At 40.5% G+C, this 25,431-nt stretch overlaps 1 protein-coding gene across 3 annotated transcripts in view; it reads left to right on the forward strand.

The window, feature by feature from the left end:
• clec16a (C-type lectin domain containing 16A) overlaps positions 1-25,431 on the forward strand; it is a 316,644-nt gene that overhangs the window by 244,617 nt on the left and 46,596 nt on the right. For all 3 annotated transcript variants that reach the window (XM_086000646.1, XM_086000643.1, XM_086000644.1), the window contains 3 exons: positions 5,631-5,782; positions 6,834-7,038; positions 20,292-20,459. In XM_086000646.1, the coding sequence (XP_085856772.1) occupies positions 5,631-5,782; positions 6,834-7,038; positions 20,292-20,459 (525 nt within the window). The remainder of the gene's footprint in view (positions 1-5,630; positions 5,783-6,833; positions 7,039-20,291; positions 20,460-25,431) is intronic.

A 25,431-nucleotide genomic window follows, 5' to 3' on the forward strand; every position in this document is an offset into this window, starting at 1 on the left:
TGCCCAAGTTTGCATACACTTAATTATGTGGGAAAAGTCTGGATAGTCATTGTATTCAAATTAACGCATTGGCCACTGAGAGAGCCACAGAAAAGCTCCAGTGCAAATCAATGCCGTTCATTTTTAGAATTTCCATTATTTCCATCACTGCATGTGAATGATAATAATTGAGAGCATTTCCAGTTAGTACTATTCTGAGATTCTATTATTAGCCTTTTCTGTTTTACATCAGCCCACTCTCTGTGGGTGGTTAGCAAGCACTACTGGTGCATGAATATGTAGAAATTCTACTCAAGTTGTTACAAACCCTCAAAGCTTTGACAATGCAGTAAAGCTTCCATACTTCCTCTCTGCCAGGTCAAGTGACTGATGAGGTTTCATAACTTTGGTTTCAAAGCTGTTTGATCGCTTTCTGGAAAAGTAATAAAAGTACTATACCAGCTCCAAACTAGAGTTATAAAGCTGATGCCCCATTACCTCTGAAACTACCCGCTATTTCTCTACCTTCAATGGAGAAATCATATACTCTATATCAAGCCTGACTTCAACCAATTCTATGCAAGATTCCATCAGACTATATTCTACTATACGCTAGTGGATTATGATGTCTAGAGTGTGGAGGACAACTTTTGAGATATAGTTAGATGACTGTAATTATATAAAATAGCTTTAGAAATTTGTCAGAGGCTAAGATAGTCCATTGAATGACTGGAACAATAGAGATTGTTGCAAGCACTGGGCTGAGCTCTGCTTGTATGTGGAAAATGATGTGGAAAAAACCAGCTCCAGATTCCTTTCTTTTTAATCTGACCACTGTGATGTACAAATAATAATATGCAGTTTTAAAAACCTCCCAAGTATTATGGCACTCATGCTACCCAGAAAAACCACCATTTTACAGATGGGTGGCTGAGCTGACTAACTGATTTCCTGCCCACCTGTAAACGGACTCCATTTCCTATGCAATGAAAAATGTAATGCAGCAACAAACTTAGTCATATCTTGCTGGAAACACAAAAGCAAGTGTAATATTTCTGAAAAAAGGGCCTGAAACATTGACCTATCTGTTCTCTCCATGTATGCTGACTGACCTATGTTTCCAACATTGTCTACTTTTTGTTCAGTGTAACTTGGGATTCAGATACTGTGATATAAAATTTGAAACAACTATATCTTCAGAATCAAGGTGCATTAAATTTATATTTTAAAAAAAATGTATAGCTCATTTAAAATACATTATAGGTTTTACTTTTGAATATTTTTTGTGTGAATCATCTGTGTTTTACTCCGATACTACATAATGCTTTTCCATTTATTCCCCGAATGCTACAGTAGTTAGAATACTGGTAGCGCTTAGCTATGTTCCATAGTGAAAATGCTATACAGTCTTTGAATTTTCACCTATTGTTCATAAGCACTTCCAGCACTTTGACTCATGTACCCTATGGGGCTAGATCTGGTAGAGGGTTAGAAGTTAGTGATGCAATTTTCACATAAATCATATAGCATGAATAAGTAATGCTGCCATTTTGATTAGAACAGTTCAATCTGCTTGTCTAAGGATGTCATCGTATTGCAGGTCATTCTCAGTCTCAGGGGATATGCCCAGCTGGCAGTATGCTGCTACCTGTCTGCTGCACTCTACCAAGCAATAGATTACCTCTTCTGAACTCTGATGCAAAGCAGGCTGGACCTATACTGCACCTGATGATTTAGGGTTTACACTGGGTCACGGGGAAATGGATCCCTTTCCCTCCCTCATTCAAATGGGTTCAAGCATATACATGCCTGTCACGTCCCTGTTAACTGCCAAAGTTGCCACAGATCACTGCCATGTAAATCTATGAGATAAACATGTTCTCCGTTTCCTCTCCTCCTGTGCCCTTCCAAATAACACCACTGGGAGTTGAGTGCATATTTGCTGCGCATCCTGAATTAAAAGTCCTTAAGTTGTAAATACTTTTTTTTAAACCTGAAATGGTTGATTTGCTGAGTGCAAATCCTGGCAGGAATACAAGAGCAGACTGATTTTAAGTGTTTGATAGTGTTCAGCAACATAAAAATATAATGAATCTATTTGATGACAATTTTTTTTGTAGAATTTAGAAGGGTCTGTGCATTGGACTTGGATACAATTCAGAATATGAAAGGCCCTCCTTATACTCGAGTTAGGAAGTTTCTCAAATGCTTGCTGACTTGGAAGGTTTATCTCCCCTTTATTTCTCGCACTGCCTGGTTGCTCTCTTTCTCAAATCTATAGCGCTCCTCGGGATCTATTACTTTTCATTTTTGTCCTCATCCTCTATCTCATCTGTCGTCTACTTTCTTCCTGTTCCAGTGCTCTTCGCTGTCTCTAAAATTCAGGATTTCTTATTCTTTAACTGTCTTTCTAATTTGATCATCTTTTTCGAGGAATCTGACGTACTGTTTTTAAAAACAGTTGATGTCTGATAAGTCAGTGTCACAACTTGGTGTACCCTAATGATCCAGCTATGTAAAATTAATTAAAATACAATATAATTAAACATTTAAAACAAAAACACAAAATTTTGAAAAATAAATTTACATATTTTAAATGGTCTAAAAATAAACTTACCTTATTGTGTGTGTGTTTTAATGTTTAAATGAATGAACGTTTTTTATTTTTATGTTTTTTAAAACTCTTACACTGGTAAAAACAGGCGTAAGAATTTCATGGGCATTTGCTGGGCAGAAGTTAGGCAAATAGCGCAACTCTCCGCCCGCGGAGACCCTTTTCCCGGGGATGCGTTGGATCTGTCAAGAAGATTCTTGACATCGCAAGTTCAGGGTATTAGCACATGTGCTTCACACGCCTAAACCCGGAACTTGCAGCGCGTGCGCACCTCATATGCACCCGTAGGGGTCGCAAATTATGGCGCAACATGTGAGATGGCCTTATTATATTGAACAACTTATTGGTTTGTATTTTAACCAATTTGGAAATTATGCCTTTAGAACAACGTTTACTTTTTCTTTGAGAAAATCACAGTCTGGTAAGCATGTGAACTGTTTCTAGTCCTGCTTCAATGGGAATCTGTCAAGCTATTGCCAAACTTCAGTGGAAATACTACTGCGGTGTCATAAATATAGAAAAGGAAGTAGAAGTAGCATCAAACCATGACTTTAATTCTTGGTGTATAACTTGGCATTGCTTCTTTAAATGACAGGGTAGTAGTGAGCCAAACTATAAAGGGCAGATGCCAAACCACACCCATTTAACAGTTGTGTCCCAGTAACACACTCAAACTTTTAATAGAAGGACCATTTTAGGTACTCAGTTTGGTTAACTGAGTCATCAGAGCTGTCAGTAAACCCAATCTAATCCCAAGATAATTTAGCTGATCTCCGAGTTAAAACTAAAATCTGCTCTTAAGAACTCACACATGGTGTGTGACATTGAATGAGAGTGATAAACCAAGTCCTTTTTTTTAATTATTGGAGCTCAATACCTGTTAACACAGACCAATGTTATTTATTCAGGAGGCATTGAAGTGTATGTTTGAGTGTCTGTTCCTGTAAGTTGGCACAAAAGCATTGTGTAGCTTTGATTCATTCATTCATTCATATTCCTTTTTGACATTACCAGCATAAATGATTAATGTACCATATTTAGTGTAACTAAAAGAGTAGGTGCTGGCCGGGATGACCTTTTTGCCCCATCCTAATTATTTGTAGAATAGAATGAAAGACTTGCACCTTTCAAGACCTCAGGAAGTCCCAAAGCGCTTTCACAGCCAGTGAAGTACTTTTGAAGTGTAGTCACTGTTGTAATGTAAGAAACGCGGCAGACATGTTCTGCACAGGAACGTCCCACAAACAGCAATGTGAGAATGACCAGATAATCTGTTTTTTAGTGATGTTGGTTCAGGGATAAATATTGGCCAGGACACCGGCAAAAACTCCCCTGCTCCTCTTCGAAATAGTGCCATGGATCTTTTAAGTCCACCTGAGAGGGCAGACGAGTCCTCAGTTTAATGGCACCTCTGACAATGCAGCAGTCCCTCAGTACTGCACTGGAGTGTCGGTCTAGATTTTGTGATCTCTTCTATGGAGTGGGACTTTAACCTTCTGACTTGGGTGAGAGTGCTATTACTAAGCGACACCATGCCTTCTAAGAGCTTGGAAATATTTTGCAGTCAGGTACATTGTTCATTAGAATTATTAATAGGCAACATATTAATGTTGTAGTTGACTAAGAAGTGCAGTGAAATTCAAAATTCTCGATCTTCAAATCACTTCTCAGCCTCGTTCCTCTTCACAATGCTTCAGTCCTATATCCCTGCTCGCATCCTCCATTCTTTCAATTCTGGTCTACTGTTGTTTTCCGCTCTCCGTACCTTCCTACACTCTAGCATCGGTGGCGGAGCTTTCAGACGTCTTCCCCAAACTGCTCCGCCTTGCTTCATCCATGTTCCATAAAGGGAGGTTTTTGATGATGGGGGTCGATAAAACAAGATGGAGGGATCTGGGAACTGCGCCTTTGGCATCTTCCTCTAAGTCCCCTCATGCTCCTGCTTGGATCTAATTTCGAACTGCTGACTGGGATATTTTGCAATGTTATAGGTGTATAATAAATATATGGCGGTGTCAGTCATGATGGTGTTTGTTCTCATCGATGACACTACATCCTTTTCCTTCATTATTGCCTAATTAGAAAAGACTTTTCCAATATGATCAAGCTTGGAAGATATAGGTTACTATAGACAAGAAAAACTTTTCTTTTCCCTTCCCCCTCTCCTCTGTGAAAATAGTAAGGGATAGTGTCTAAGAAGACACAGGAAGACCAAGCAAGTTATTCAGCCTGCCAAGGATCAGCAGATAAATTTAAATATTGATTGAAAGGCTGTCACACAATCGCACAGTGAGTAAATGTGTCACTGAGCTATGGAGATTTGGAAGATCCTAGACCTGGGATGAATTAGTTGACTCCTTGGGTAGGTAATTGTATTGGTTCCAAACTGGCTTCAGTGTCCCTGAGTCATGCAGGCAAAATATTCGGTGAGGAATCCCACTCCTAATAATCAGCCAGTAATCTCTGCTGAAACATGTGTTTGTGTGTGGGCTGTGGGTGAGCATGTGAACTGGCCTGGTTGAATAGGCTGCGAATATTCACTGTCCAGGCTCACATTTTGAAGAGGCAAGATGCCAGGTGGCTCCTAATATTTGTTGAACTGTATACTTTGCGATGTGAGGAAAAACCAGAGTTAGATACTTTTGCATTTCCTTGGTGACTAATTTTAACCCCAGACTCCTAGTCTGGGAACTCAGATTCCTATCTTCCAGCTCAAAAGTACGTCATTATAACAGTAAAAGCTGCCAGTCTAAGTACACAGTATTCTTGCAGTGCACGTTTTCCTACATAATTCAGGGTAATTTCATAAATTACTTCCAGTTTTCATTCATGTCTGTTTCTTTTTTTATTGAACTGAAGAGCAAATGCCATTATTTGAATTATAGTATCTGTACCTGGATATATTAATAGCGGTCTGTTCATATTTTTTGGTTTATTATAATTGATTAGTTTAATGTTTTGTTTTGAAATAGATTTAATTTCTTTTCACTACTGTATAAACTGATCAATTAAGTTTTTTTTCATTTTATTCTTTCAGACAACAGTGACTTAATCGCTTGCACTGTAGTTACAAAAGATGGCAATCAGATGCATCGGTTCCTGGCTGTAGACATTTATCAGATGAGCTTGGTTGAACCCGAGAGCAAACGACTTGGTTGGGGAGTGGTGAAATTTGCAGGTCTGCTTCAGGTAAGGAGCTAAATGTTGGTGAACGTATATCTCCTTTCTGCTTCTTTGATTCATATATTTAAACTTGACCAATTCAAAACTAATGCGCATCTTCACAAGCCATTTGGACCTTTGCTGCTGCAATAATATTGTGCGATCCTGCTTGCACCTGATTTCCCAGACTTGTATAGTGGGACAAAAATTATTTAGAAAACTAGGATTTTATATTAACTTCACATAATGAGGTGTTAAACTGATCTTTTAGCAGAATTCAAATGGTTCCTGTATTGCGCAAGGACAGCAAAACTGTACCTTCTGATTTAAGTTTCTGGCATATTTTAGTTCTTTTACTTCACCCACCCAAAAACACACACTTCTGTAGCTACATTCAGACATTTATATGGTACTTGCATATTCAGAGTAAAATTGTTTTTTTCCATTTAAGTACCAAAACAATCAGCAATTAAAGGTATGGTACAAACCTGCATCTCTGCAATCTTCTGGTATTCACATGGGTCTTGATGCTGCGTGAGACTTCTATCTGCCTTTCTCACTTGTAATTTTGAGCAAAAGACCATCTGCGGAGAGGAACAGTGGAGAAGAAAGAAAAGACTGACATGGGTGATTCTGTTCTTTACTAATGCCTCTTATATCAGCTCCACTCATTTATATAGGTCATGAAGAAGTCCATAGCCCTATCATTCATCTTTCCACTTGACTGAGAAGCTTTTCCATATAGACTTGTTTGTCAATTTCATAGAATCTGGCCCATACAATATGCTCTATCCTAAGTAGAAACTCCACACAAATAGTGGATCAATTATATTGTGATTTGTTGTTAGACCACCTGAAAAAACTAATCCAGATTTGGAGAGGTCTATTTTAGGTCCAGTTCAGGCTTCTATAGTTCTGAACCATTGATAGCAATATCAAGGTTGAAAAAGATACAGCCACACAGTATAGTCAGTGTTGCTGTATGACAATCAAAGGAAAGCTTTTCAAGTCATGGTTGAAATATGACATTAAACTCATTGTGTGTGTGTAGTTTCAATTGCTATACTTTTTTTTACAGGACATGCAGGTGATGGGGGTAGAAGATGACAGTAGAGCTTTAAACATCATCATCCATAAGCCTGCATCCAACCCTCATGCCAGACCCTTCCCTATCCTCCAGGCCACATTCATTTTTGCTGATCACATCCGCTGCATCATTGCAAAACAGCGATTAGCAAAGGGCCGTATTCAAGCACGCCGTATGAAGATGCAAAGAATAGCAGGTTAGTATCAGTTTCTGAAAATGCTTAACTGGGTTGATCAACTGGTGGTGCCAGCTTACCTAGTGGAATTAAATAAAACTAGTTAAAATTCTGATTTTTGCCAAGAAGTGCTGAATTAATCTTTTTAATACCCCATTATATTCTATGAATCTTGCCTAGGTTTTGATTTTGGTTTGCTTAATTGAGCTTGGTAATTATCTTGTATTTTTCAATATTAAATTTACCGTCCACAAAAACTTCAACTTCACTGTTTAATATAGTGCTATTTATAAAAAAAAAAAAAAAAATCTAAAGTTCTGTTGCACCATATTTGGTGCTGTTATAAAGTCTCAGCAGCCTAAATACAAAGTAAAGAAAGAAGGACTTGCATTTATATAGCTTGAGGACATCCCAAAGTACTTCATGTACAGTCATTTATGTACTAGCCTTTCTTGACATTAATTGGATATTATACATCTAGCAGCAAGATTTTGTTAATTTTAATCTAAGGTCCTTCAAAAGTTATATCAGACTATATTATGGTAGAGAATTTTGATAGCCAACAGATTAGTTAATTAGCAACAGGTACTTTCCAGACTGACCGCTTGCGGCAATAGGTGGAAAGTGTTACGTATTTCTGATCGCTTGCATTGTTTTCAAACAGTGGAATGAAAAGTGCAAGTGCAGAACCATCCAACCCTAGAAAATACCCTACCATACTGCATATAGCTGCACCTAGTCAGTAGTGTATATTTCTAAGATCAGATGGATCTGGATTGGTGCCCAGGGTTGACCTACATTCAAACTAAAGGCATTGCACCAGGGCACAGATGGATTCTGCCAGTCACTGGAGCGATTGTAGACAGAAGATCCAAAATGATAGGGCTCTGGTCAGCCCAAATTCACAATATTTTAATAATACAGGAAACTTTCTGGTATCCGGTACTGACGGGACCGAGCTGTTGCCGTACCATCAAAACTGCCGTAGAAACCAGCGCTAATGTTAAAACATAGAGCTTTTGAGCTCCATGTGAATCAACAAACCCTGTTGCTTAGCAACAGCTTCAAAACAGTCGGCCGCAGCTTAAAAGCATCTCTGTAGCTAAGCAACAGCTTCAGCTAGACCTTGCAGAGCCTGACTTGGGGAAAAAAAAGCAACGAGAAGTAAAAAAACTTATAGGAAACGGCTCCTGAATTTTGCCGGTAGATAGAGCTTGCCGGACATTTAACCTCCGGTTAAACGAAAGTTTCCTGTACGAGAATAACTGTTGCCTTTAGATTCGGTTAGGAAGAATGCTTCTATATTTTCCTTGACTTATAATTGAATTTTTCAAGCTCAGTTAAATCACTGCATTTTGTGCAGTCAAAATTTCATAACATTTAAAAGAGAGAACTTGCAATTATAAAGCGCCTTTCACAACCTCGGGAAGTCCCAAAGCGCTTTACTGCCAATTAGGTACTTTTGAAGTGTAATCACTGTTGTATTGTAGGAACCACGGCAGCCAATTTGCACACAGCAAGGTCCTACAAACAGCAATGTGATAATGACCAGATAATCTGTCTTAGTGTTGGTTGAGGGATCAGTATTGGCCATGACACTGGGGAGAACTTCTTTTGCGTCCACCTAAGATGGCAGATAGGGCTTCGGTTTAATGTCTCATCCAAAAGACAACACCTTTGACAGTGCAGCACTCCCTCAGTACTGCACTGAAGTGTCAGTGTAGATTTTGTACTCAAGTCTCTGGAGTGGGGCTTGAACCCACAAACTTCTGACAGGCAAGACTACTACCACTGAGCTATGGCTGACATCTTTTGGATTTTACAAAGTGAAAGTAGGTATTGACTGACAAACTTAAACTTAAATTGTTCAACCTTTAGGCAATATGATGCTTTGGATCAACAAAGCACAGTGCTATGGGATGGTAAAATGCTGGCTTGATTTTTCTCCCCTTTCACCTCCCCAAAATGAGTTTCCATCTCAATTACATTTCTATGGCAAGAAAGCAAGCAGCTCCCCAAGGAGGTAGTGGAGGGAAAATGAGAGAGTTCTCTCTCAGTAATTATCATTGGTTTCTTTGTCTGAACAGAGGAGGGCTGGAAGTTAATTGTCTTCTCTGCTACAATCTGTGTATGCTTAAAGGAGACAAATGGGAACTACAAAGATTCCATATGCTTCAGAAATAAAAATTACTTAACGCCAAGTTTTTTTAATAATTTGAGAATCCTTCAAATGCCACACTCAAAATTTAACTGGAACAGCAAAGTGAGGTTTCCATTCCGTTGTGTTCAGTATTCTCCTCTGTGGTAAAATGGTTATAACCAGATTTGTCAATGCAACCACAGTTTTAGTTGAGAACCACAGTTAACAGGGAATGTGTATTACAGTTGCAAGCTATGAAATAGTTTGACCTATTTAATGTGCATTTTCATTTTTTTGCATATATATATATAATATATATGAGTGTGTGTGTGTGTGTATATATATATATATATATATATATATATATTTCAATTCAGCTCCCTTCAGTATTAAGTTTCAGTGCTGTAATGGAATATTGCGAAACCTTAGGTCCTCTTATTGTAGTATTGGATTTAACTATAACAATTTTAATTAAATCCTCAAATAATGTGACATTTAACAACTAAGTTGAAATAAATGGAAGAGGATATTGTGTAGGTTTGTTTTCAGAGGTATTTTATTTCAGCCTGTAAAAGGTCAACAAAATAAACCTTCCTCTTCCAAAATGAACTGCCATTCATTCAAATAACCCTTTTTTTAAAAGCATTTTTATATTTCCACTTTTCCTATCTATCTGACATTGTCCATGAACGTCAAGGAGCAAAATATGATTTGTACCTAATGCAAGAAAGTCTAATTATTTTAGTAACATACTGAGAATTAGTATGGCATATGCTGTTAATTAATGAGGAAAACCAGTGACTAATTTAAAAAAAAATCCTACATTGCTCTGCAGCAAATTCTGATTTGGTGCAGAATTTCCTACTTTTAAGGATGGCCACTTCCTCACTATTCCAAGCTGAGAACTGAGGAGACTGAGCACACATCCAGTGAATCTAGTCTAGAATCATCAGACAGTCAGGGACTCTCAGCTTTGCAACTCGGATTCAAATGAAAGTCTTCTAATTCTGTTGGCTGCAGGAGTCCTACATGGAACCTCAGTCCAGTACCCACTACAAGACGCTACATAAAACTATAAATGGTTTGGTGCAGGTTGATGCTGATTTGCCAGCATCACTTAGAGAAGGCATGAGCTGGTGTTGGAAATAGAAAAGGTCATAGTGGTGCAATAGGTCACTGCCTTTTGAGGTTGAAAGCTAAGGTAAAATGGAAGTGAGCAGGGGCTTTACTGTAGATCTAGCCAGTGGTGTGGCTTACCTGAGAGTGGTTGGCTCTTCCAATTTGGAAGTGTTCCATTTACAGCATCTCACTTTATTGAGCACAATAAATAAATCAATACATTACAACTAGCTCAGAATTTTTTTGTAGGTGGTTATAGTGAGGCCTGAAATTGCACTCCACAGCTATACTTTCCTTCTTTGCAGAGATTTCTAACTTTGTAGTGGAAACTGGTAATAGATTTAATATGCCCACCTTTATGTTTGGATATGAAATGTTGCATTAATGGAATCTTAAGTAAGAAGAGAAAATAACAAAAAGAAAGTACATATTTTAGGCTTAGATTTTTGAATCACTGGGAAGTAGATTCAAGTGGGAAACATTTATGACATTGCAATTGCATCAGGCACCACTGCAGACTGGTGTTGGACTTGCTTTTAATAAACTATACTGTTTGCTTTGTCTGACGCAAACCTTTTTGTTGGGCAGGTGATTTTTTTCTGATGTATGCTTAACATGCAAAGATTGTTGGCAAGTGAATTTCCTATTTATTTCTAGTCAGAAAATAAAGGCTAGCTGTTCTGGCTTCCTTTACCCCATTTAGCTGCTTACCCAGTTCAGGACAGATATTGGACAAATGGGTACAGTTGCCCTCACTCACAAATGCCATAAATTCAGTATATATAGCTCGCCATCAAGCTTACTGTAGAATAGTATAGGACGTTGGTGGTCTTGTGTTTCCTTTCTGCTTTCTCTTCCAGATCTATCTTCCCACCACCATTTTAAGTTATCACAAGACAAGGTACAACATGACAAGACCAACAAATCCAATACCTTTCACACAATTAACAAAGACTTTTCTTTGGTACTGCCAGTGCTTTCCCAACTGAAAATGACAGAAGTTTAACTGTGGGAAGCACCAGCATAGTGAGATAATATTACAGCTACAGTATCTGATAAATATTTATTTAGTCTGAGGTACGCTACTGGTGGTTACTCTTTTGCAGCAATGGTTATTCAGGGATACATTACAAAACTAGTTTCCTGAGTTGGTTAGGGCTGGAGTATGCACACCTTCCGCATCTACAAGTGCCCAAAACCAACCACCGGCTGAAAGCAGCTTATCTCATCTTTCTATATAACCTATTTATTCTGATAAAATATGGATGACAGTCGAACAACAAATTCATTATTTCGCCTCCAAAAATGTTGTTAAATAACAATAATAAACAGTCAACATCTTTCAAAAATGTTATTTGTACATTCATTAAGATTACTCTAGGAACTGTAGGGTATAAATTGGTATGTGTTATGCCTTTTTTTTGGGTGTAAGGTGCAAATCATACCAATTTAACAGTGGGACAGACTGTACAGGTGTTGGTCTCACTGCTAAATTTGTGTGTCCATTTTTTCAGGCATTGGGCCACTTATTAACATTTTTAAGTGGCCTAACGCCTGTTGAAGGACCCTGCTACAAAATTTGTTCCTGATGAGTGGGGCAAGCGCCAGGATTCTTCAGCCCTTGTGGCCGCCAACTCCAAGTTTTTTTTAAAGTTTTTTCTAAAAAAATTCTTTCTGTGAAGCCAGGAGCAGGATTGCTCTCCTGATGATCGCCCAGCCCCATTGCTTAATCCGATCCTCTTCCCAGAATTTACCCAAGGGCCACTTTGATTTCTCTCGTGAGGCGCGAAAGGCGCAACATACCCCTGTATGTCTAGCGAATAAACTAACTGAAGATACTTGATTGGCAAGTTATTGAAGGCACTTGCTCTCCAAGAGTGATGACTGAATAACTTGAAAATACCACAGATGCAATTGTATTGTGTTGCTTTGGTCTCACTCGTGAGTGGATTATCTTTAATCAAATGTGCTGAACACTATGTTTGGAAGAAGATTTAGTTTCTTTGCTATGATACATGAGAACATAAGAATTAGGAGCAGGAGTAGGCCATACAGCCTATCGAGCCTGCTCTGCCATGCAATAAGATAATGGCTGAATTTCTACACCAGCTCCACTTTCCCGCCCTATTCCCATATTCCTTGATTCACTTGGTGCCCAAAATCTGTGTATCTCTGTCTTGAATATACTCATCGACTCAGCATTCACACCCCTTTGCTATAGAGAATTCCAAAGATTCACAACCCTCTGAAGAAATTTCTCCTTATCTCAATCCTAAATAACCAACCCTTTTATCCTGAGACTATGACCCCTAGTTCTAGACTCTCCAGTCAGGGGAAACAGCCTCTCAGCATCTACCCTGTCAAGCCCTCTCAGAATTTTATTTGTTTCAATGAGATCACCTCTCATAGAAACATAGAAGATAGTAGCAGGAGTAGGCCATTCGGCCCCTCGAGCCTGCTCCGCCATTTAATGAGATCATGGCTGATCATCCAAATTCAGTACCCTGTCCCTACTTTCTCCCCATATCCCTTGATCCCTTTAGCCTTAAGAAATATATCTAACTCCTTCTTGAATATATTTAATGAATTGGCCTCAACTGCCTTCTGTGGTAGAGAATTCCACAGGTTCACCACTCTCTGGGTGAAGAAATTCCTCCTCATCTCAGTCCTAAATGGCTTACCCCTTATCCTTAGACTGTGACCCCTGGTTCTGGACTCCCCGGCCATCGGGAACATCCTTCCTACATCTAGTCTGTCTAGTCCTGTTAGAATTTTATGTTTCAATGAGATCCCCTCTCATTCTTCTAAACTCTAGCGAATATAAGCCTAATCGACCCAATCTCTCTTCATACGTCATTCCTGCCATCCCAGGTATCAGTCTGGTGAATCTTTGCTGCACTCCCTCCATGGCAAGAACATAAGGTGACCAAAACTGCACACAATACTCCAGATGTGGTCTCACCAAGGCCCTGTACAACTGCAGCAAGGCATCCTTGCTCCTGTACTCAAATCCTCTCGCTATGAAGGCCAACATACTTCTTAACCGCCTGCTGCACCTGCATGCTTACCTTCAGCGACTGGTGCACAAGGACACCCAAGTCTCGTTGCACTTCCCCCTTCTCCCAATCTTTTGCCATTCAGATAATCTGTCTTCCTGTTTTTGCCACCAAAGTGGATAACCTCGCATTTATCCACATTATACTGCATCTGCCATGCATCTGCCCAATCACCCAACCTGTCCAAATCATACTGGAGTTTCTCGACATCCTCCTCACAGCACACACGCCCACCCAGCTTTGTCTCGTCTGCAAACTTGGAGATATTACATCTAGTTCCCTCGTCTAGATCATTAATATATATGGTGAATAGCTGGAGTCCTAGCACCGATCCCTGCGGTACCCCACTAGTCACTGCCTGCCATTCGGGAAAAAGACCCGTTTATTCCAACTCTTTGCTTCCTGTCTGCCAACCAGTTTTCTATCCAAGTCAGTACCTTACCCCCAATCCCATGTGCTTTAACTTTGCGCGCTAATCTCCTATGCGGGACCTTATCGAAAGCCTTCTGAAAGTCCAAATACACCACATCCACTGGTTCTTCCTTATCTATTCTACCAGTTACATCCTCAAAAAATTCCAGTAGATTAGCCAAGCACGATTTACCTTCCATAGGAACTGTGCCAGAGTCTATAGAATTTTGGAAGATGACCAGCAATGCATCTACTATTTTTAGGGCCACTTCCTTAAGTACCCTAGGATGCAGATTATCAGGCCCTGGGGATTTATCCGCCTTCAATCCTGTCAATTTCCCTAACACCATTTCCCTACAAATACTGATTTCATTCAGTTCCTCCCTCTCATTAGACCCCATGTTCCCTGACATCACTGGGATGTTATTTGTGTCCTCCTTTGTGAAGACAGAGCCAAAGTATGTACTGTATCTAATTGGTCTGCCATTTCCTTGTTCCCCATTATAAATTCCCCTGATTCTGACTGCAAGGGACCTACGCTTGACTTCACCAATCTTTTTTTCTCTTCACATATCATTCTTCTAAACGCCAGAAAATCTAGGCCCATTCTACTCAATCTCTCCTCATTAAGGCTAACCTACCATTTGCCTTCCTAATTGCTTGCTATACCTATTTCACACTTCTCCGTGACTGGTAGTAATCCAGAGATTATTACCTTTTGAGGTTCTGCTTTTTAATTTGTAGCCTTTGCTCATCAAACTCCCTCAGCAGAATCTCATTCCTAGTACTACCTATGTTGTTGGTTCCTACATGGATCACAACAGTGGGATCCTTCCCCTCCTTCTCCAAGTTCTTCTCCAGCTGCGAGGAGATGTCCTTAACCCTGGCAACATAGTCTTTAGGACTCCCGGTCGCTGATGCAGAGAACAGTATCTATCCCCCTGACTATACTATCCCCTACCACTACCACATTCCTTTTCACTCCCCCCACCTGAATGGCCTCCTGTACCACAGTGCTGTGGTCCATTTGCCCATCCTCCCTGCAGTCTTTGTTCGCATCCACACGGGTAGCAATTACCTCGTACCTGTTAGACAATACCAAAGGCTGAGGCTCCTCCACCACTGCATCTGTGGCCCCCTTACCTGCCTGAGTCACAGTCACATCCTCCTGTCCCTGACCACTAACCAAATCTAAACCACTACCTAACCTAAGTGGTGTGACTGCCCCCTGGTCAAAATGTCCAGATAACTCTTCCCCACCTTGATGCATCGCAATGTCTGCACCTCAGTCTCCAGCTCAACAACTCTGAGCCGAAGTTCCTCGAGCTGCAGACACTTACTGCAGATGTGGTTGCCTGGGATCACATTGTTCTCCACAAACTCCCACATACTGCAGATGCGGCACACTTCCCGCGCTGCCATCTCGATCTAACCTTTTATGTAATTAATTCACTTAGTTTATTTTTTCGTTTTTTTTAAAAACGACTTACTAGTTTAAACTATTAATGTTATGAAATATTAGGTATTTGCACCTAGTTTTAAATACTTACTGCCTCAAGCTTATACAAACCACTATAAGTGTTCAAGGCAAAAGGAGCACCTCATTCCCCCTCTGCATCGAATTCCCATTTTCACTAAATTCTTAACTTCCCACTCTGTTCACGTTGCGATCTGTGGTTACGCTCTGTACGTTACATTTTACTTTAGGTTGTAAATGTATCCATTTGCCTTAAAACTTCTCATATCTTTCTGTGAAGTGGCTTTCAATTCTCCACTCTCAGTGCAGTTAATTAGAAAATAAGGGCAATTATTCCCAATAGCCATATATTGTAATAACTTGTTATAGTGCTAGTTTAAACCTCCAGCTCTGATTTTTTTTTGGCACTTTCATTATGACAAGTTTGTAAGCACATTTGTATTTATCCTGGAATGCAGCCTTACCATTAACTGCCATGAACAAAAATTCTCTCCCCACTTCAGTTCCTTTCCAGACAGTCTGTTTTGAAATATATGTGTATTTACAGGGCAAGTGGCTGGAACATTGAGGTAATTCTGGTGACTGAATAAATTTTTAGTAATGCACTAAATAAACTCTACAAGAGAGAGACAAATGAATAACAAATTTATTCAAATGTCTGTGTCTCCTCCTTCATGAGTGGTAGAAATGACTGTATTTGACCAGCAGCAATGATTTCTTGACATTTTTTCACATGTTCTATCTCAATGATGCCTGCTATGCTTGTGAAATGTGGGTATTTGACAGTTGTGAAAGAACTGAACTAACTCTCAGCATGTGGTGAGAAGTCTTCTGTACATTACTCAGACATAGGGAAGGCTGATAAAAGTAGTATTGTCCTAAATTAAAACTTTGTCAAAATGGGCATTTTGTGTTTTCGTTTGCTTATTTTTACTAAAATTTTCATGTCTGTAGTGTCTAATTTTCTTCTTTCTGATTGGTTAAGTCTCTGTTTTCCTGCTTTCTAAATAGTTATTTTCTCCTTTGTCCTTTCTAAATGACCAATCTGTTTCTACAACCAAACAACGGATCATATTCTACAAAATGCAACGAATAAAATTTCAGAAACTGGACAGATTCAATTTGGGCAGTGTGGGGAGAGGAGTTCTGAAATATATTTATATTTACAGAGCGAATGAGTCATGGAAAGTCGCTCCCAATCTTGGAAACTGCAGGTGCAGTGAACCTTGATGGCAGAACCAAACAACCCCAGGTTCTTGGTCACAGTCCCAGCTGCTTTTCTGTTCGTTGGATGCAGATCACACTTTGCCTCAACTTGAGACCTGGTCTCCACCTGCAGCATCCTTGTGGACAGACTGCCCCTGTAATTGGTCCCACCAGATGCTCATCCCACGCCTCTGCTTTGACCTGCACCTGCCACTTACAGCCACTGGCCTCATAATTGCCCTATTCCCATCAACCCACATCCAGTCCCCTCTCCAGGATCTTGAGCTGGGGTCCAACTTACCATGAGTCCTGGCATCAGCCCATAATCTCCACCTGGACCTGCCTAACCCACAGTCCAGCCTCCATCTCTGCACCATGAACAACAACACAGGAGATGCACTAAAATATTGAGTATAATATGGGTGATGTGAGGAATTGGGCAGTAAATTAATCTTGGAGTCCAGGTGATTTCATAAACATAATTCAAGTTATTTCCTTAACAACAATACTACAAATGAAGCCAATTACATAGGTATGAGGGGCGAGTTGGCTAAGGTAGATTGGAAAAATAGATTAAAAGGTATGGCAGTAGATAAGCAGTGGCTAGCATTTGAAGAAATATTTCATAATTCTCACAAAAATACATTCCATTGAGAAACAAAAACTCCATGGGAAAAGTGATCCAACTGTGGCTAACTAAAGAAGTTAGGATAGCATTAGATTGAAAGAAGAAGCTTATAATGTTGCAAAGAATAATAGTAAGTCTGAGGATTGGGAGAGTTTCAGAAACCAGCAAAGGTTGACCAAAAAATTGATAAAAAGAGAAAAATAGAATGAGCGAAAACTAGCAAGAAATATAAAAGCAGATTGTAAGAGTTTCTACAAGTATGTAAAAAGGAAAAGAGTAGCAAAAGTAAATGTTGGTCCCTTAGAGGCTAAGTCAGGAGAAATTATTATGGGAAATAAGGAAATGGCAGAAACGTTACACAAATATTTTGTATCTGTCTTCACAGTAGAAGACACAAAAAGCATACCAAAAATGGTGGGGAACCAAGGGTCTAATGAGGGTGAGGAATTTAATGTAATTAATATAAGTAGAGAAAAAGTACTAGAGAAACTAATGGGACTAAAAGCCGATAAATCCCCTGGACCTGACGGCCTAAAAGAGGTGGCTGAAGAGATGGTGGATGCATTGGTTTTGATCTTCCAAAATTCCTTAGATTCTGGAATGATCCCAGCGGATTGGAAGGTCGCAAATGTAACACCGCTATTCAAGAAAGGAGGGAGAGAGAAAACATGGAACTACAGGCCAGTTAGCCTGACATCTGTCGTCGGAAAAATGCTGGAATCCATAGTTAAGGAACTGGTATCAAGTCACTTAGAAAATCATAACATTATTAGGCAGAGTCAACGTGGTTTATGAAAGGGAAATCATGTTTGACAAATTTATTAGAGTTTTTTGAGGATGCAACTAGCAGGGTAGATAAAGGGGAACCAGTGGATGTAGTATATTTGGATTTCCAAAAGGCATTCAATAAGGTGCCACATAAAAGGTTATTACACAAGATTAGGGCTCATGGGGTTGGGGGTATTATAGTAGGATGAATAGAGGATTGGTTAACAGACAGAAAACAGAGAGTATGGATAAACGGATCTTTTTCAAGTTGGCAGGCTGTAACTAGTAGGGTGCCGCAAGGATCAGTGTTGGGGCCTCAGCTATTTACAATCTATATTAATGACCTAGATGAAGGGACAAAGTGTAATGTATCCAAGTTTGCTGCTGATACAAAGCTAGGTGGGACAGTAAGCTGTGAGAAGAACACAGAGTCTGCAAAGGGATATAGATAGACTAAGTGAGTGGGCAGTAAAGTGGTAGATGGAGTATAATGTAGGGAAATGTGAGGTTATTCACTTTGGTAGGAAGAATAGCAAAACAGAATATTTTTTAAATGGTGAGAAACTTTCAAATGTTGGTCTTCAGAGAGATTTGGGTGTACTCGTGCAAGAAACACAGAAAGCTAGCATGCAGGTACAGCAAGCAATAAGGAAGGCAAATGGCATGTTGGCCTTTAGTGCAAGGGGGTTGCATTATAAGAGTAAGGAAGTCTTGCTACAATTGTACAGGGCCTAGGTGCACCCACACCTGGAGTGCTGTGCACAGTTCTGGCCTTATCTAAGGAAAGATATACAGGTACACTATCCCTTATCCGAAAGCCTTGGGACCAGCTGAGTTTCGGTTTTCGGAATTTTTCGGATTTCAGAAGGTATTATTATAAGACTGGGAAATTTGTATTTAATATAAATTGTAAAAGTTCAGGCTACCTCTTGCGACTGTTCCGTGTCTCATTCCCCTTCCTGCTTCTCTGGAAAGCCGGATATCGGCTGACTCCTACTAAGCTGGCCCGCAAATCAGGTTGGGGGTCGGGTGGGGGGGTGAAAAGAATATCGGAGGGGTCGGGGTCGGGAGAAAAGAATATCGGACGGGCCGCTGCAGCTATCGGACGGGCCGCTGCAGCTATCGGACGGGCCGCTGTATTGTTGGGTTCACTCTCCCGGTACCTCCTTCACACTGCCCGGCTCGGCCTGCAATCTCCTACCCAGGAGGGAACTCTGTGACCCTCTGCCCTGCTCAGCGTAAGTCGTGTGCCACTCTGGTCATGTCGTGCGCACGACTTACGCTGAACAAAAAAACTTTCGGTTTTTAGAGGTTTTCGGTTTTCGGAAGTTCAGATAAAGGATAGTCTACCTGTACTTGCCTTGGAGGCGGTGCAGCGAAGGTTCACTCGATTGATTCCTGGGATGAGAAGGATGTCCTATGATGAGAGATTGTGTAGAATGGGCCTACACTTTCTGGAGTTTCGAAGAAGGAGAGGTGATCTCATTGAAACACACAAGATTCTGAAGGGGATTGACAGGGTAGATGCTGAGAGGTTGTTTCCCTTGGCTGGAGTGTTTAGAACTAGGGGGCATAGTCTCAGGATAAGGGGTAGTCCATTTAAGACTGAGATGAGGAGGAATTTCTTCACTGAGGGTTGTGAATCTTTGGAATTCTCTGCCCCAGAGGGCCGTGGATGCTGAGTCTTTGAGTATATTCAAGGCTGAGATAGATAGATTTTTGGACTCTAGGGGAATCAAGGGATATAGAGATTGGGCGGGAAAGTGGAGTTGAGGTCGATGAGCAGCCATGATCTTATTGAATGGCGGAGCAGGCTCGAGGGGCCGAATGGCCTACTCCTGCTCTTATTTCTTATTCTTATTACTGTCTTGTTTGCCCTTAACCACAATTTGTTTTTAAATTCTTGGCAAATATTTAACGGTGAGCAAGACCAGTGGAAAATCATTCTTCCTAATTTCCAATGCTGTCTATGGAGAGCCATCTAACTCCTGTTTAGTCCTTTTTGGGATTGCATGGTTCTGATTGGGAACTAGCAATGTAGGAGACATCTGCAAACTTACCCCATTCTCCAGCAAATGATTTCTGTTATGATATAGTGTGCGTTTATCAGGAGGACACAACAAATGTATTGCTTTGCAGTTCTAATGTAGAATTGGAAGGGGTTTATCAGCCTAGTGTGCATTATAATGGATATTTTAGCATATTGAGCAGTGATGTTAAAAATATTGCACTGCATCAGATTGTGTACAATTTTACAATGTTCATTATTATAAACTGAAAAAGAAATTGGCAAATGCCATGTAATTGAAAGTATTTATATGATTTGAAAGCTGCAGAATAATGTATTACTTAGCTGTTGGTTTTTTTTTTAATGCAATTCATACAACCAAATTCTATTCAGGAATAACAATTATTTGAAATATCATGGTTTTTCTAACTATTCAATAAAATATATTTATTGTATTCTAGTACTGTTGGATCTCCCTGTGCAAACCTCCTCTGAAGTCATGGGTTTTGGACATGGGTCGCCTTCTTCAGCCCATCACCTACCTTTTAGGTTCTATGACCAGTCTCGCCGTGGTGTCAGTGATCCTACAGTTCAACGTTCAGTTTTTGCTTCTGTTGATAAAGTTCCAGGTAATGTTGAATGTTCTCCTACTAGTCCAAATGCATCTTTTAAATCATTTGTGCAAAAACATTAACATTAGCCCTTTGAAGACTATAATAGCTTTATTGCACAGAAAGTAATCTAACAGGTTTGCAGTGCTTCAGTTTTTAATGTGGAAGCAAGTCATCCTCTGTTCCGAGGGACTGCCTAAGAGAAGCTTCAGTTTATTCAGAGATTACCAAGGCAAGAAATGCTCTCTCAGGATGTGTATTGCTATTAACCTAATTTATATTTGGGTTTTTTGGCCAAAATGTTCTGGGAGTAGAGTGGAACAACACATCTGTTTATATTGGTACACAGGTACTAACAGATCTGGGACACAGCTGGATAAGTGAACAAATATAATTTCTTAAAATAAAGGAAGGTGTAAAATTCCCATCCATCGTAACACCAAACTAGAAATAACTTGTTTTGCTAAAATCAGTCTGTTGTATGTAAACTTATCATACTGTAATTAATCCTCCCACCACTGGTAGAGCTGCAGGAGTGTTTGTGTATGAGAATATAAGCATTGCATGAGGATAGATAGGTATACTGTATGTGTGGGTTTAGCTATTGGCAAATGTGGATATTTGATTAGATTTTTGATTTTCTTTATATCCTGAAAGCTGCAAAAACAAATGCCATTTAAAGAGTTAATTCACAGAAGTTTCCGATACTTGTTAAGCCCCAGATTGCGTTTCTATTTGATTCATTCAGTTCCTCTTTACAGTGTAACAGTGCCCACAACAGAACTCTCATCTCTTTTGGGGCGTCATCACCAAAACACCACACTAACCATTATTTATGTCAAGTGTGGTTCAATAAGAATCTACAAAGGGTTTAAATGTTTGTTGCTTAAACAGATTTTTCCACTGGTTAATGTATAGTGCAAGCTTTATTTAAGGCATATTAGTGGATCTACAATTTTGACTTCAGGGTTAGTGAGCTGGTTTTAGCAAGGTAATTGTGGGGAGCCAGCATAGTTACCACTTTCCACTCAACCCAAACTAAATAAAGGCCAATATAAAAGTGCCTGTTTTTCTAACTGCTTTTGCTTAATCTAAAAATAATTTGCCCTTTCAAATGTGAATAAAAATAAATAGAGAAAAAGCAGATGTGTTAAATTGTTTACTTTACATCAGGCTGAGACCTATGATCACATTTCAGCTAGTTATTTTGGCTCAGGAATCTATATAGATATCAGTAAAGCATATGTTGTGAAGAAGCTCAACAAATGGAAGGTCTACATGGTCCTTGAGTCATAAGAAATATGCCATTAAACGTTCAAGAAAATTATAAAGAAATATTTTGGGTTAATATTTTAGAAGTTCTCTCTATAACTACAGAAATTACACCTGGGGAAGTTAGAAATTGTTAACCTGATGTATTCAAAGAGGAATGAGACATCAAACTGAAAATTATGTACCAGTTAAGATGACTTTTCTGGTGGGAAAAATGCTTCAGCGCATTGTAGGATCAATAAATGCTTATCTCAAGATTACACACCTGCCAGCTGTTGCATTTTACATATTCAGCATTTCAGACATTGTGTCTGCCTGTCTGCACTTGTGGATAATTTGTGCCACACTCCAATTATACTCTCTACCTTGTTGCTCCGGGAGCTTGAAACTCTGAGACACAATCTGAAATCAGGGAAAGAATTGGGACATAACAGTGCAAGTGTGAATTGGGTGGATGTGTGGAGAACCTGAGAAGGATGTCTTTTGCCTTTGTGAACTGGGAGGGAGAATCGGAGGAGTGCCTTTGTGAACTGGCGGAGAGAAAAAGAGTGCCAATGTAAACTGGGGAGGAAGAGGGTGAAGAAAAAGAATACCAACATAAACTGGTGAGGGAACGAATAGTGATAGCATAACCTGATGTTGAGGAAGAGGCGTGCCTGTGCGAATGGGAAAGGATGGGTGAAGAAAAAGAAGAATGCTAGCATTCATTGATAAGGGGAAAGAGAGTGCTGGATTCAAAACCGGCTTTGCAGTAGGAAACAAAAAATGGTGATAAATGGAAACGCTCTATCAGGACTTAACAAGCTGTGACTGAGCAAACTCTTCACATTTCATTACTGGGTTCCCATTGCTCACACAGATCAAATAATGTACAGGTGTGGTATACTTGTTATAATAGAAAACAAAACCTATGCCAGTAAGCTACATGGCCAGATGACTTATTAGAGATACCATTCAAAATGATGTGGTTGAGTTAAAGGATGACATCAGGGCTTTGGATTTTACAGCAATCTTTATATTAAACTAGTAGATCTCCCCTGCCATTGCTCACAATGACACTGTTTTATAACAATATGGGTGTTTATGCCATGTAGGGGATAACATCCGAGAACTAATTTATAGTGACTAAATAAGACAAATTCCATTTTTGTTAATTGGTATTCTGGGATTTTACTAGAGCTCTGGGACTGGAATTTCATAAGTTTACCCATTATTCTGTGAAATTTGTAATTTAGATATATTTCTTTATGTATTTAATTTTTATCCCATACCATTTTTAAAGCTGCAAATATTCGTCAAGATGACGTGCATGATGCACCGTTTAAGGTAGATATCCTGGACTACAATTTCCGTGGGGTTCTCCCATCTCCCCCCGTAACTTCAGTGGAACACTCAAACAGCATAAATGGCCATTTTTAGCCTTTTATGCCATTTCTCCAAGGGTTCCCGCTTCCACTGCGGTTATGGGAGAACCCTTGTAGAAATATTAAACATTAGTATTTAATAGTACTGGGTTGGGGTAATGCGGTTTAGCTGCACTTGGGGGGAGTCCTGTGCTTTGGTAGCATTGGCGGATGGTTCTGGGGTTTGACAGTACTGCAGTGAGGTTGCTGGAGTTCACCACGGAGGGGCAACCTGGGATTTTTATGGAATTGTGGAAGATGAACCTCAATTTGGCATAACTGGGGATTGAATGTGCGCTTTGGCTCACTGTTGGGTTCTGGTGTCTTCTCGGCAGGAAGGGGAGGGGCAGATTAGAGCATCGGCAGAATGTTTGTTGTGGGGTGGGGGGAGGCACGGAGGGGGAGAATCCCATGCGGGCTGCACTGGTTTGTGCTGTTCAATGCTTGCAGAGACCCCTTATTATTTAATGTTTTGTGATTGGTAATCTCTTGTGCCTCTCCTGTAAAACATTCTAACTGCTGTCAACAAAACAGAGCTTTCAAAATTTGGGAAAAAAACAAATTATGAGGAAAGACACTAAGTGTTTGACACAGTTGACCGCTCCATCCTCCTTCAATGCCCCTCCACCGTAGACCAGCTGGGTGGGACTGCACTCACCTGATTCCATTCTTATCTATCTAATCGTAGCAGAGAATCACCTGCAATGGCTTCTTTTCCTGCTCCCACATCGTTACCTCTGGTGTCCCCCCAAGGATCTATTTTTGGCCCCCTCCTTTTTCTCATCTACATGCTGCCCCTCGGCGACATCATCCAAAAATAGTCAGTTTCCACATGTACGGTGATGCCACCTAGCTCTACCTCACCACCACTTCTCTCGACTCCTCCACTGTCTCTAAATTGTCAGACTGCTTATCCGACATCTCGTACTGGATGAGCAGAAGTTTACTCCAAATAAGTATTGGGAAGATCGAAGCCATTGGGCTGGATTTTGTGAATGGAGGCGAGTTGGAGGTGGGACTGCTGCTTGTCGTATCAATGTCCTGCCTCCATCCTCGCCTGACCAATCGGAGGGATTTTCCCCTGATTGAGCTTGTTAAGCCCGCCCTGTGGGCTCAGCAGGCCAATTAGGGAGGAAGTCAATGACGGATCACGTCAACGTCAGACGTGCTATCTGTCAAGACATCTTGAAAGAAGAAATGACAGCGTTTAACAGCTCTGTGAAGCTGTCAAACATTGCCATTCTCTTTAGTTTGATAAGACTTTGTGGTGAGGACTCATCAAACCTTTCAACTTTGTAAATTTCACATGTCTGTAAGATCGGAGGATTCAACAGCCATTATGTGAAATTGACAAGGAGAATATCGGCTCTCCCCATCCAGCGCAGCTGAAGGCTGTAGAAAGAAAACAGGGTAAGTGCACACTTTTTTAAACTTATCACTCACCTTACATACTTACCACTCCACACTTGCACCCATCACTCACCTTTGCACCTTACTTCCAGGTGCCTCCGACCAGCACAGACCTCCTCCACGTCTCCTCCAACCCGGCGGGGTTCTCCGAGGTCGGGAAGCCTTCACCTGTGAAGGTAAAATGGCACTAAACCTTTTTTCTGCCTGCTAACTACCTGTCAACAGGCAGTTAAAAGGATTAAATGCATTTCCTGCCTCCAGGAGACAGGACCCGAAGCTGCACATCTTCCTGCCTCCTGGCAAAAGGGCATGGAGGCCCCCACTTTCTCCGATTTTACCGGCTGTCCCGCCTCCATGCCCGCCTCCTCAGGGCTTGGAAAATCCAGCCCATTGTCTTTGGTCCCCGTCACAAACTCTGTTCCCCAGTCACCGACTCCATCCCTCTCCCTAGCATATGCCTGAGGCTGAACCAGACTGTTCGCAACCTTGATGTCATATTTGACCCTGAAATGAGCTTCCGACCATATATCTGCGCCATAACTAAGGCCGCCTATTTCCACCTCTGTAACATCGCCCGTCTCCATCCCTGCCTCAGCTCATCCACTGCTAAAACCCTCATCCATGCCTTTGTTACTGCTAGACTTGACTATTCCAACGCACTTCTGGCTGGTGTCCCACGTTCTACCCTACGTAAACTTGAAGTCATCCAAAACTCGGCTGCCCGTGACCTAACTCGCACCAAGTCCTGTTCACCCATCACCCCTGTGCCCACTGACTTACATTGGCTCCCAGTTAAGCAACGCCTCGATTTTTAAAATTTTCATCCTTGTTTTCAGATCCCTCCATGGTCTCGCCCCCATCTCTGTAATCTGCTCCAGTCCCATAACCCTCCGAGTTATCTGCGT

The sequence above is a fragment of the Somniosus microcephalus genome, chromosome 11 (genome assembly GCF_052327205.1).
Source record: "Somniosus microcephalus isolate GS21.2 chromosome 11, FLI_Smic_1.0, whole genome shotgun sequence".
In the NCBI taxonomy this organism is placed as follows: domain Eukaryota; kingdom Metazoa; phylum Chordata; class Chondrichthyes; order Squaliformes; family Somniosidae; genus Somniosus; species Somniosus microcephalus.